General features: G+C 40.4%; 1 protein-coding gene across 1 annotated transcript; it reads left to right on the forward strand.

The window, feature by feature from the left end:
* Positions 1 to 186: 186 nt before the first annotated feature.
* LOC149458296 (protein GVQW3-like) lies at positions 187 to 669 on the forward strand. The gene has a single exon (XM_089682407.1). It carries the CDS (start codon positions 187 to 189, stop codon positions 667 to 669), a length of 483 nt encoding a protein of 160 aa, XP_089538533.1.
* Positions 670 to 13,499: the final 12,830 nt, after the last annotated feature.

Here is a 13,499-nt window from a genome sequence, read left to right on the forward strand (position 1 = left end):
ACAAGGCTGCAATACGAAGGGCGACTGAAAAGTTATCAGCCTACCCATGAAACATTTGTCTTTGCCCAATTTTATTTTTGCTCCTCATAGTACATACCTTTGCAAGGTTCCATACGAAATTTCTCACAAATTGCTTTTTCTTTGTTATTGAAGGTTGAAGCGCAGAAGGTCATCATTGTCTGAAAGATGGAGAAAGTGAGCAAACGTACTGTTATCCAAGACCTGCTGAAAAAGGGAATGAGTGGACAGGACATCCACAAGGACATGATGGAAACATTAGGGGAGGATGCTCCTTCCTATTCCACCATTATAAAGTGGGTGGTGGAATTCAAGAGGGGGAACTCCTCTGATCAAGATGCCCCTCGCAGTGGAAGGCCAGCAACTGCCTGTATGGAGGAAAACATCACAGCAATCCAGGATCTCGTAACGGCAGACAGGCGTATAACAGAACGTTTCATCACAGGGAAAGTGGGCATATCCCAGGAACGGGTTGGACACATTTTAACAGTAGTGCTGGACATGCACAAGGTGTCAAGTCGGTGGGTCCCGAGAATGTTGACTGTTGAAAACAAACGCGACAGACAGCAGGTATTGGATAACAGCACGTTTCCTCATTTCTCCATCTTTCAGACAATGATGATCTTCTGCACTTCAGTCTTCAATAACTGAAACAAAGAAAAAGCTATTTGTGAGATGGTATGGAACCTTGCAAAGATATGTACTATGAGGAGCAAAAATAAAATTGGACTAAGACAAATGCCTCATGGGTAGGCCGAGAACTTTTCAGTCACCCCTTGTACATAGAATATTCACTTGCCCCATATAGCCAACTTTGGCTGCAGGAAATGTTTTATTTCCTATTGTAGAAAAACACACACACACTATTTTATTATTATTATACAGGATTTATATAGCTATATTGTAATTGCAGCGCTAAAAGTAATAATAATAGTATATCAGATATGAATAGCAATATAAAGTGACAAGTGAGAAAGCGCTAACAAACAGCGCAACAAAGTGACAATAGTGCGTCATCCTATATGGACGAATATCAGTGACATAAACGCACAATATAAACGTATAACAGTCCACAAACAATTTTTTCCTTAAAGTTTCAGTACCACAAGCGGTAACCCCGAGCTACACTCGGGAATACCATGTGGCACTGCTCCGCGATCCCTCGATCACTTACCTTGTCCTGCATTCCTGCGATGTCCCTCCTGCAGTGTCCCCGGCAATGTAATCCGGCGGATGCCGGCATCTGTCATCGCCTGCGAGTGTCGGAACGTACGGGGGACGGAACATCGGGAAATTTGAAATGACAAAAAGTGACAATCACTAAATACACTAAAATCACATAGTATAACATTACTGTATCAAACCATTTCACATACATTTTGTCCCGAGTGCTTTGTCCGGCGCCCTGCCTGCATTTTTACTGTTCTTTCTGCCTGGAAACTGAGAAACGTCTATGGCGTCCAAACGGCTGCCAGCCTTGCACATGGAACTGGCAGCGAATGGCGTCAGCGCGGCAAGCTCCTCACTAACGCGTTTCGTGCACCAGCACGTTGTCAAAGGGATTCCTTTGAATCTTGTAAGAAGCGACCAATATCCCCATACACTGGATGATATAAGCACGTTTAAGGAAAAATAATTTGTGGACTGTTATACGTTTATATTGTGCGTTTATGTCACTGATATTCATCCATATAGGACGACGCACTATTGTCACTTTGTTGCGCTCTTTGTTAGCGCTTTTTCACTTATCACTTTATATTGCTATTCATATCTGATATACTATTATTATTACTTTTATCGCTACAATTACGATATAGATGATTTCAAGGATTTAGAGGTTTTTTCCTTTTGATAGATGCTTTATTTATTTATTTGGTCTAATTAGCGCTCGCTTGAATATCAATTTTGAGGATATATATAGCGCCAACAGTTTGCACAGCGCTTTACAAAATGAAGGTAGACATTACAGTTACAATACAATTTGGTACAAGAGAAAGCAGAGGGCCCGGCTTGTTAGAGTTTAAAATCTAGGACTACACTACGGTCATCAAATTAAGATATGACAGAGAACGTTTTTTTTGCTCATTTGCATTTCAGTTTTTATAGTTTTTTTAGAACGATAACACTGTTCAACAAATTTTTATTTTTTGCCAGTTTTGGAAACAAAAGGATCCATTTCTTAATGAATTTCACATTCTGAGTTCAAATATAACAATGAAATTTGTCAATTGGCTCTAGTTTTTCTGTAAACGGAAAGTTTTCTACTATAGGCGTAATGACTACATAATGCACAATAATTATATAGATAGATGTCTTTCCACAAATATAAAGCAAGTGATATTGACTACATAACAAAGCCTAAATGGCATAATATATTGCATAGGATTACCAAGAAAAATTATAGCCATAAGCTAAGTTGAATCATTTTAATACTTAGGATTCTCACTAGTTTTGTCTTCAGTTTGTGTCGGTTTTGCTTCTCTTGGCTTTTCTCTTGTATTCGAGGAAAGGGCTATCTCTTACAACTGCACGTGACTACACGCTTCAGGTTCTTCCTCACTTGACTCAACCAGGAAGGATTCTGGTGCTTTAGGAATTGGTAGCCCCTCTCCATGAGGAACTGGACGTATTGCCGATGGAATATTTGGACAGTGCACAGATAACTTTTTCTTCTTATTTAGCCCTTTTACAATTGGAGGCACCATACAAAAGTAACAATTACTAACATGATCTGTTGGCTCTCTCCAAATCATTGGCACAGCGAAAGGCATAGATGCCTTTTTTCCATTCAACCATTGCTCCAGTGCCGTCCCACAAGAATTGCAGCATATATGTGGTGCCCAGCTCTTGTCCTGGTCTCCTATCTTGCAGCCAAAATACAAGTTGTAGGCTTTCTTAATCATTCCTGTTATCCTCCTTTTTTGTGAGATAAAAGTTATTTCACCGCAGATATAGCAGAAATTATCTGCTTTATTCACACAAGTTCGAGGCATTACTGAGTAGCCTATATAAGCATAAAAAAAAATGTAAAGACGCTGTCGAACTACAATCAGCTACAGATACTGCAGCTTTTATGCAGTGAAGTGATGCAATTAAAGGCTAATATTGCATCATCTCAGTATACATGCAATTTTCTATTGGTCACCAGTATCAATTGCGCAATATGCAGCTGAAGTTGCATCATAATTTTGAATGGCTTACGTCATTAGATGGGTGAATATATCATGGAAACTAGAGCCAATCAACATTTTTTAGGGTCATTTTCATTTTCAGCACCCCAAAATTATGTAAGATTAGCTAATTTTATGCCCAAAACTTTTTACCTGTTGAACAGTGTAACCGTATACACGATTAGAAAATTGTTCTAATGAAGAAATTCCCAAATGCACGAAAATCGACTGTTACTGTGGGCACACTAATGTTTCGAAAATCAAGCAATCGTTCTTTCGACATGAAATTTTGTTTTGTGTTTCGGCTCATGTATGACCTGCTTATGTGTTTTCTTTTAAACAGATACCAGCATTATAAAGGAGAAACTCCATGTCACTATTATACTGTACTGGTTCTAATTCTAGCTTTTGTTCTGATATATCCCATCTCTTAATATAGGGATCATCACAAAAAAAAAGGAATCAAATGAAACATTAATATTTTGCATTTATCCTCCTACAGGCTGTCCAGTCTACCTGCTGATTGGCTGTCATTTTTATTATTATTATACAGGATTTATATATTATTATTATTATACAGGATTTATATATTATTATTATTATACAGGATTTATATATTATTATTATTATTATACAGGATTTATATATTATTATTATACAGGATTTATATATTATTATTATTATACAGGATTTATATATTATTATTATTATACAGGATTTATATAGCACCAACAGTTTGCTCAGCGCTTTACAATATAACGGGAGACAATACAGCAACAATACAGTTCAATACAAGAGGGATAGGAGGGCCTGATCCTTGGAGCTTACAATCTACCTGACATTTGGTTGGTGCTGTCCTGTCTGCTTGGTACCTTTTCATTTTTGATTGGCTGTAATATCTGAGCACGGGAGACTTTATACCGAATGTTCCCTGTTTCTGAGAATCAGTGAGGAAGGCTGCATGGCAAAGTATCATGTGACAAGATGCTGCGGCTCCACCAATTGGAAATTGAATATAACTATACTTCATTAAAATAAACTAAATCCACAGTTGGAACTGGCATGGAGCAGGTTCATACAATAAAGGTGGTCGTAGATGGGCTGACATCTACCCAGAACAATGGGAGGGGATATTCTCCATCCTTAGAACAAGCTGAGGCTTGCTATGGTACAAGGAAACATACAACTCTGAAACTTGATGTGATCATAAACTCTTGGACCTTTAAATGGATGACATTTGTTTCATTATACGTAGATCACAGGTTTACCAGCTACTTGTTGCTGCAGCACCCCCATAATCCAGGCGTTACCCAGGAAGGTGTGTGATGAGAATATATCTATGGTCTGCCATGGTACAGTGCCACCAAAGAGGTGCTTGCTAACAGGGGCGGACTGACAACTCATGGGGCCCCCGGGCAACAGGGGATCATGGGGCCCCTGTGTACTTGCCCAAACTCAAAAAAGCCTATGAAAAAGGTACCAGGGGCATCTCATGGGGCCCCCTACTGACCCCGGGCCCTCGGGCAGTGCCAGAGTTTGCAAATGGTCAGTCCGCCCCTGCTTGCTAAGTTGTTATATCAGCAGCCTCATATTTGCCAGAGGTGACTGAAATCTGTAGAGCTGCCAGTTTATGGTTCATGGCCAGTTTATGGTTATAATGAGCCTTCCCTGCTGACCTATGAGGTTCCATCACATAATCAGGGTGACAACAGGTGTCAGAGGCTGCAGAATGTGTGCCACTGCAGCCTCCTACCTAATCTCTGGACCACCACACCTTCGTCATCCCTCACCTTCTTACAAGTTTGCTTCATTTTTCAGGTGTCCCTATCAGAGTCCCTCCTCACATCAGGAATCCTCCTCATACTCACTTCTTGCATCAGGGTTCCTATAATAGTCACCCCCTACATGAGGGTTCCTATAAGAGTCCCCCCTTACATCTTTTGCCCCCCTCAGAGTGCCCCTTTACATCAACTGTCCCCATCAGAGTGCCCCCTTCCATCAACTGTCCCCATCAGAGTGCCCCCTTACATTAACTCTCCCCATCAGAGTGTCCCTTTACATCAACTGTCCCTATCAGAGTGCCCCTTTACATCAACTTTCCCCATCAGAGTGCCCCCTTACATCAACTGTCCCCATCAGAGTGCCCCCTTACATCAACTGTCCCCATCAGAGTGCCCCCTTACATTAACTCTCCCCATCAGAGTGCCCCTTTACATCAACTGTCCCCATCAGAGTGCCCCTTTACATCAACTGTTCCCATCAAGTTTCATAGATTGGTTGCATGCACTCTCAGGGAGGGGGGTACAACTAAAATCGTTTTGGAGTCATTCAGGACCCCTTCATCAGGAATGACTCAATAATTTGAGTGAACGTTGTCACCTACACCATAGGGGGAGGTGTTCTGTATTCATTGTCAGCTTCTCCATGGATACAACGATTTGAGTGAGCATCATTACCCACACTATAAGGGGAGGTGTTCTGTAGTCACTGTCAGCTCCTCTAGATACAATACTTTGTGTGAGCGTTGTCACCTACACCATAGGGGGAGGTGTTCTGTAGTCATTGTCAGCTCCTCTATGTATACAATACTTTGAATGAGAGTCGTCACCCACACCATAAGGGGAGGTGTTCTGTAGTCACTGTCAGCTCCTCTAGATACAATCCTTTGAGTGAGCGTTGTCACCCACACCATAGGGGGAGGTGTTCTGTAGTCACTGTCAGCTCCTCTAGATACAATCCTTTGAGTGAGCGTTGTCACCCTAGGACAGGAAATAAGATACTGTCAGGATCAGCAGTTGAAAATAATCGTCACTATATCACATTTTCCTCCTTGGGTGTAGAAGCGCTGCGCAGGGCGCTGTGTGTTGGGAGGACGTCATCGCGGGCCGGCGGTAGGCGAAGGGTTAACGTCTGGGACCTGCTGCAAATGAGTGCTGGTTGCCACGCTGTGGTGTTTAAGGGTAACCCTCAGTCTGAGCCAATTACATGAGCCCGGAGCTGTGTTTAATGGGGCAGCAGTGAGGTCCAGTGACAGTGACGCTGATCGGTGGTGACAGTGTCCTGTGGCTGTCCCCAGGGTTATGTGAACTCTGCTGGCTTACTTATTTACTCATCTGCATGGGCTGGCAGCGGTGCCCGCTGGTGCGAGGCTCTGCCATGGCTTCAGCTCCATGCACACATCCTCCTGGCAGGCAGGATCTCTCCAGATACCATTGTGATCTCACACGGGGTCAGAACAAGGAGCGCCGGGCTCCGCACTCCACACAAACACACCAAGAAAATCACCACATAGCAGGCTTTACGCTTCCCCATTTTTTACTAACGAATCCTGAAAGTCGTTCAGGATCGTTCTAGGAGAAAGCAGCACCCTACAACGGCTTCCAGAGCAACAAATGTGCTGATGTAAAGCGGTATAAAAACCCAAAATGAAAAATGTCATATAATGGCAGCTTACTAATCATTAGATGTGGCGGCTGCATTTGTTTTCTTTTTTTTTTTTTTAGGCTTTTCCCCCTACTGCTTTCAGTAACACACCTCCTGTATTATACAGACACCACTCTGGAGCAAGGAGCACAAGGGACACCTTTCGAAAGCAGCTTTGTCTTTCTCATGGGTGGGGAGTGTAATGCCCCGTACACACGATGAGAATATCAGACGAACAATCGGCCGTTTTTTTTCGCCTGCTAGTCTCACATCGAAAGGGAAAAGGTTACTAAAGATACAAAAATTCTCCTATGAAAGAAAAGAAATTTGAAAGTGATGTCATGTATTGCGTTGTGTTTGTATTGTATTTTCAGACAACTACTGTACTGATTAAACAAAATTTGTCCGATCTGGTTTCATACATTCAGATATTGTCGTACGAATTGTCGTGATTGGATTTCGATAGCTGTGTACTGACGATCCGATTATCGGACGATCGGTCCTCGTATGAAAATTTTCGTACAATTTTCTTATAGTGCAAGGCATTAGATGGACTAGCAGGTTTAGATACTTATTATTATATTAGTATTATTATTATACAGGATTTATATATTATTATTATTATTATTATACAGGATTTATATATTATTATTATACAGGATTTATATATTATTATTATTATTATTATTATTATTATTATTATACAGGATTTATAGATTATTATTATTATACAGGATTTATATATTATTATTATATAGGATTTATATATTATTATTATACAGGATTTATATATTATTATTATACAGGATTTATATATATATATTATACAGGATTTATATATTATTATATATATATATATATATATTATATATTTATATATTATATATATATATATTATTTATATATATATTATACAGGATTTATATATATTATTATACAGGATTTATATATATATTATACAGGATTTATATATTATTATACAGGATTTATATATAATTATTATACAGGATTTATATATATATTATACAGGATTTATATATTATTATTATACAGGATTTATATATATATATATATTATACAGGATTTATATATTATTATTATACAGTATTTATATATTATTATTATTATACAGGATTTATATATATATTATACAGGATTTATATATTATTATTATACAGGATTTATATATATATATTATACAGGATTTATATATTATTATTTATATATATATATATATATATATTATATATTTATATATTATATATATATTTATATATTATTTATATATATATTATACAGGATTTATATATATTATTATACAGGATTTATATATATATTATACAGGATTTATATATTATTATACAGGATTTATATATATATTATACAGGATTTATATATTATTATTATACAGGATTTATATATTATTATTATACAGGATTTATATATATATTATTTATATATATATAAATATATTATATATTTATATATTATATTTATATATTATTTATATATATATTATACAGGATTTATTATTGTTATGATTATTAAACAGGATTTATATAGCGCCAACAGTTTGCTCAGCGCTTTAGAATATAACGGGAGACAATACAGCAACAATACAGTTCAATACAAGAGGGTTAGGAGCAGGGAAGGACTGACAACTCATGGGGCCCCCGGGCAATAGGGGATCATGGGGCCCCTGTGTCTTTGACCACATACAAATCACACCCAAAAAAGCCTATAAAAAGGTACCAGGGGCATTTCATGGGGCCCCCTACTGACCCCGGGCCCACGGGCAATGCCCGAGTTTCCAAATGGTCAGTCCGCCCCTGGTTAGGAGGGCCTGATCCTTGGAGCTTACAATCTAGGAGATAAGCTAACAAATTGAAGCCAAACTCCACTTTATAGCAACAGTTTTTTTCCCTTTTTTTGGGATAAAGGTTTTATGTATAATAATATGAATAAATAAAATCTGATCATTGCAAGCTCCCCGGTGTCGAATGGTTTTTCTCATCTGCAGGACAGCTTGTTCTTTTGAAAAACAACAGACTTAGGGCTCATGTAAACTGCAGCTGATAAACTCATGTTTAGGAGCTGTTCTGCATTTTTTTTTCAGCAGCCCCAGAACTCTCCCTAATGTTTTCCTATGTGTCCATGTACACATCTTCCTTTACAGGCAGTTGAGTTTACAGTCGTTTTTTTGAACGCAGAAAACTTGCATTCAGTAGTCGATTTTATTAGTATTTCAAACACAAAACGCTTGTAAACGTGGCTAAACACAGCAAATCTCGTTTATAAGCATTTGCAATTTTATTTTTAACTCTTCCAGTTCCCGATGCTGTCCAGAGCCTTTTTTCATCATGAAATATGCATGCAAAGTGTTTTCAAGGTACTCAGATGGACAAAACACTGAACACAGGATGTTCCAACCAAGCTTGTCACACATGGTAATGACCAATTCACACCTCAGACCTCTCCCACCCTTGGAAACAAAAGATATGTTAATGACCATTCACACCTCAAATTCCTCATGAAGACCCCCCCCAAGGTGGCCTTAATGACTCCCTCCACCAGACACCTTTCCCACCCTTGGAAACAAAAGAAATGTTAATGAGCAAATCACACCTAAGCTAATCTCAACACATACTGCTGTCTCTGCTTCTACTCTCTGTATTTCTCTGAAACAGTCTGAAATAGTTAATAATTTACCACTTTTCAGTGTATTCTGGGCATTTGGGAGGTTCTCTTGTGCTTATCTTTAAAAAACGCTTCTAAACCCATACGTGCATAAACGCGTTATGCAAATGCGGCTAAACAGACGTTTTTTAACCTTTGTTTTCCAGCAGTCAGTTTCCATCGTTCAGAAGTGTCCCGTGTACAAGGGGCCTTCCTGGCTGGAAGCCCTAAAAAAATGAAACAAATGTTTAAGAATTGTTAAGATGCGTTCCTTAATGCTTTTTGCAGAAACGTACTACAGTCCATTTAACATGGTTTCCTATGGAACACGTTCACATCTATGCTTTTTGGGCTGCTGCGTTTTTGGAAAGGGTCAGGGACTTTTTTAAAAGCAAAAAGCAGCGTTTTTGCTAAAATAGGGTTCAATGCTGAAGATTCAATAGAATCTGCTGAAATGAATGATAGTCTTGCATTTTTATTCTGCCCAGCAAAAAAAAATTCCACGTTAAGAAAAAAAGAGCTGAACAAAACTCAGTAAAAATGTGTCAAAAATGCATCAAAAACATGTGTAGAAAAATGCAAAACAAACTGCGAAAAGCACTGCAAAACGAACAAAAAGAAAACTGCATAGGTGTGAACAGAGCCTTAAAGTGTGACTAAACCTGGGACGCTGCATCACTATATCTGGTCTCCCCGGACCCTGCATTCACTATATCTGGTCTCCCAGGACCCCGCATTCACTATATATGGTCTCCCCGGACCCTGCATTCACTATATCTGGTCTCCCCGGACCCTGCATTCACTATATCTGGTCTCCCCGGACCCTGCATTCACTATATCTGGTCTCCCCGGACCCCGCATTCACTATATCTGGTCTCCCCGGACCCTGCATTCACTATATCTGGTCTCCCCGGACCCTGCATTCACTATATCCGGTCTCCCCGGACCCTGCATTCACTATATTTGGTCTCCCAGGACCCTGAATTCACTATATCTGGTCCCCCCAGACCCTGCATTCACTATATCCGCTCTCCCCGGACCCTGCATTCACTATATCTGGTCTCCCCGGACCCTGCATTCACTATATCCGGTCTCCCCGGACCCTGCATTCACTATATCTGGTTTCCTCGGACCCTGCATTCACTATATCTGGTTTCCTCGGACCCTGCATTCACTATATCCGGTCTCCCCGGACCCTGCATTCACTATATCCGGTCTCCCCGGACCCTGCATTCACTATATCTGGTTTCCTTGGACCCTACATTCACTATATCCGGTCTCCCAGGACCCTGCATTAACTATATCTGGTTTCCTAGGACCCCGCATTCACTATATCTGGTTTCCTAGGACCCTGCATTCACTATATCTGGTCTCCCCGGACCCTGCATTCACTATATCTGGTTTCCTAGGACCCTGCATTCACTATATCTGGTTTCCTCGGACCCTGCATTTATGCCTTTAAAGTGCACTTTATGAAGAGTTTTGAACAGATAAAAGACCTTTTTTTTTACTTTTTTCTGACCTCCAGAACAGATTATTAATTATTATTATTATTCTACAGGATTTATATAGCGCCAACAGTTTGCTCAGCGCTTTACAATATATTAATTGTTTTTTTTATGCATTTACGAATTAATTTTTAATCATGTCCCTGTACAGTATTTATGCCTTTAAAGTGCACTTTATAAAGAGTTTTGAACAGATAAAAGACTTTTTTTTACTTTTTTCTGACCTCCGGAATGGATTAATAGCTTTTCAATGCATTCCTATGGGAAACCGCGTTTCAGTTTACGATTTTTTTGCAATACGAAACGTCCCGGAGAACTTATTAAATTTTTAAACAGAGGTACGCCTGTATATTCAAGAAAGGCGAAAACCTCAGTGCAGATTTTTATTACTGTTTGTATCCCAGGTGGGGTAATTCTCCCCACTTCCTTTAATGAAATCATGCAAAATCTGCCCAAACTCCCCAACGGGTACAAAGACTGCAACAAAGTGAGAAGTATGTCACTAGCACACCGAGGATCTCCAGAAAAGGTCCAGATCTTTATTTAGCAATCACATCATAGTTAGATTAGCAAATTTATGAGGGCTACCATGCAGGACCCCATCATCAGGCCTGATGAAGGGGTCCTGCGTGGTTCTGAAATGTCGCTATTATAGCTATGATATGATCACTAAATAGAGCTTTGGAGCCATTCTGAAGATCCTCGGTGTGCCTATGACATGCTTCTCCCTTTGAATGCCTTCAGATCCCAGCCGGTGGTCACTGCAGCACCAATTTACATCTACAGCCAATTTCAGGAACCTGTGTGTTGGGAATATTCCGCTAAAGAGTTCAACAAACTCACCAGAGGTCTTAGATCTTTTCTGCTCTATCAGTTCCTAAAAAAAAAAGATTTTTGTCTGGAAATCTGCTTTACACAAGCCTGTATGAATGCTATCTATCAATGGTTTGGTGAGACAATTATTTTGTATCACTGTTGAGTTGCCAGTAGCACTCTTCTAGCTGCCTTCTTAGATTAGCATGGATCTGTGGGAACAAAATGTGATCCCAACCAATTACGGCATCTTTACTTTCCTTCAACGGGGTCATGCGTCTTTTCACGTGTGTTCTTCTAATAGAGTATATTGGCCTCTGTAGTTTGCTCACATGGGCTCGTCATATCAAGACCATTTGTTGCTTTATTGACTATGAAATGAATGTACTGCAGGAGGCCTCTCAGCCCCCTAATGTTGGCCTTTATCTAGATAAGGGGGTCTCCAAACAAAGGGCCAGTTTACTGTTCATCAGACTTTTGGGGGGCCAGACTGTGGCCATTCGGAGTAGAAATTGTCCTGGCATCAGTGGGAGTAAACAATGTATCTTTGGTATTAGGGGAAGGAATAGCGCCCGTTCATTGGTGTAAGTGGGAGGAATAGTGCCCAATTGTTGGTGTCAGTGGGAGGAATAATGCCCAGTTGTGTCAGTGGGCGGAATGGTGCCCCATCATTGGTGTCAGTGGGAGGAATGGTGCCCCATCATTGGTGTCAGTGGGAGGAATGGTGCCCCATCATTGGTGTCTGTGGGAGGAATAGTGCTCCATAGTTGGTGTCAATGGGAGGAATAGTGCCCCATAGTTGGTGTCAGTGGGGGGAAATAGTGCCCCATCGTTGATGTCAGTGGGAGGAATAGTGCCCCATAGTTAGTGTCAATGGGAGAAATAGTGCCTCATTGTTGGTGTCAGTAGCATAAGTTATGCCCCATTGTTGGTGTCAGTTTGAGGAATAGTGTCCTATTGTTGGTGTCAATGGGGGGAAATAGTGCCCTATCAATGGTGCCAGTGGAAGGAATAGTGCCCCATAGTTAGTGTCAGTGAGAAATAGTGCCCCATAGTTGGTGTCAAAGGGAGAAATTATGTCCTATTGTTGGTGTCAGTGGGGGGAAATAGTGCCCCATCGTTGATGTCAGTGGGAGGAATAGTGCCCCATTGTTAGTGTCAGTGGGAGGAATAGTGCCCCATAGTTGGTGTCAATGGGAGGAATAGTGCCCCATCGTTGATGTCAGTGGGAGGAATAGTGCCCCATGGTTGATGTCAGTGAGAGGAATAGTGCCCCATAGTTGGTGTCAATGGGAGAAATAGTGCCTCATTGTTGGTGTCAGTAGCATTAGTTATGCCCCATTGTTGGTGTCAGTTTGAGGAATAGTGTCCTATTGTTGGTGTCAGTGGGGGGAAATAGTGCCCTATCAATGGTGCCAGTGGAAGGAATAGTGCCCCATAGTTAGTGTCAGTGGGAAATAGTGCCCCATAGTTGGTGTCAATGGGAGAAATAGTGTCCTATTGTAGGTGTCAGTGGGGGGAAATAGTGCCCCATCGTTGATGTCAGTGGGAGGAATAGTGCCCTATTGTTAGTGTCAGTGGGAGGAATAGTGCCCCATAGTTGGTGTCAATGGGAGGAATAGTGCCCCATAGTTGGTGTCAATGGGAGAAATAGTGCCTCATTATTGATGTCAGTAGCAGTAATTATGCCCCATTGTTGATGGTAGGAAAGGAAAAGTGTCTTTTATCAGTGGGAGGAAAAGTGCCCTGAGGGCCAGATAAAGGCAAGCAAAGGGCCACATCTGACCCATGGACCGCAGTTTGGAGACCACTGATCTAGATGACTATTCCACCCCCGCCCTCCCCAAATTGGATCTTACCATTAATGTTTTCCAGTGTCAATATTAATACG

This window comes from Staurois parvus, unplaced genomic scaffold (genome assembly GCF_062004578.1).
Source record: "Staurois parvus isolate SC_StPar_1 unplaced genomic scaffold, SC_StPar_1.0 ptg000289l, whole genome shotgun sequence".
NCBI classification, from domain to species: domain Eukaryota; kingdom Metazoa; phylum Chordata; class Amphibia; order Anura; family Ranidae; genus Staurois; species Staurois parvus.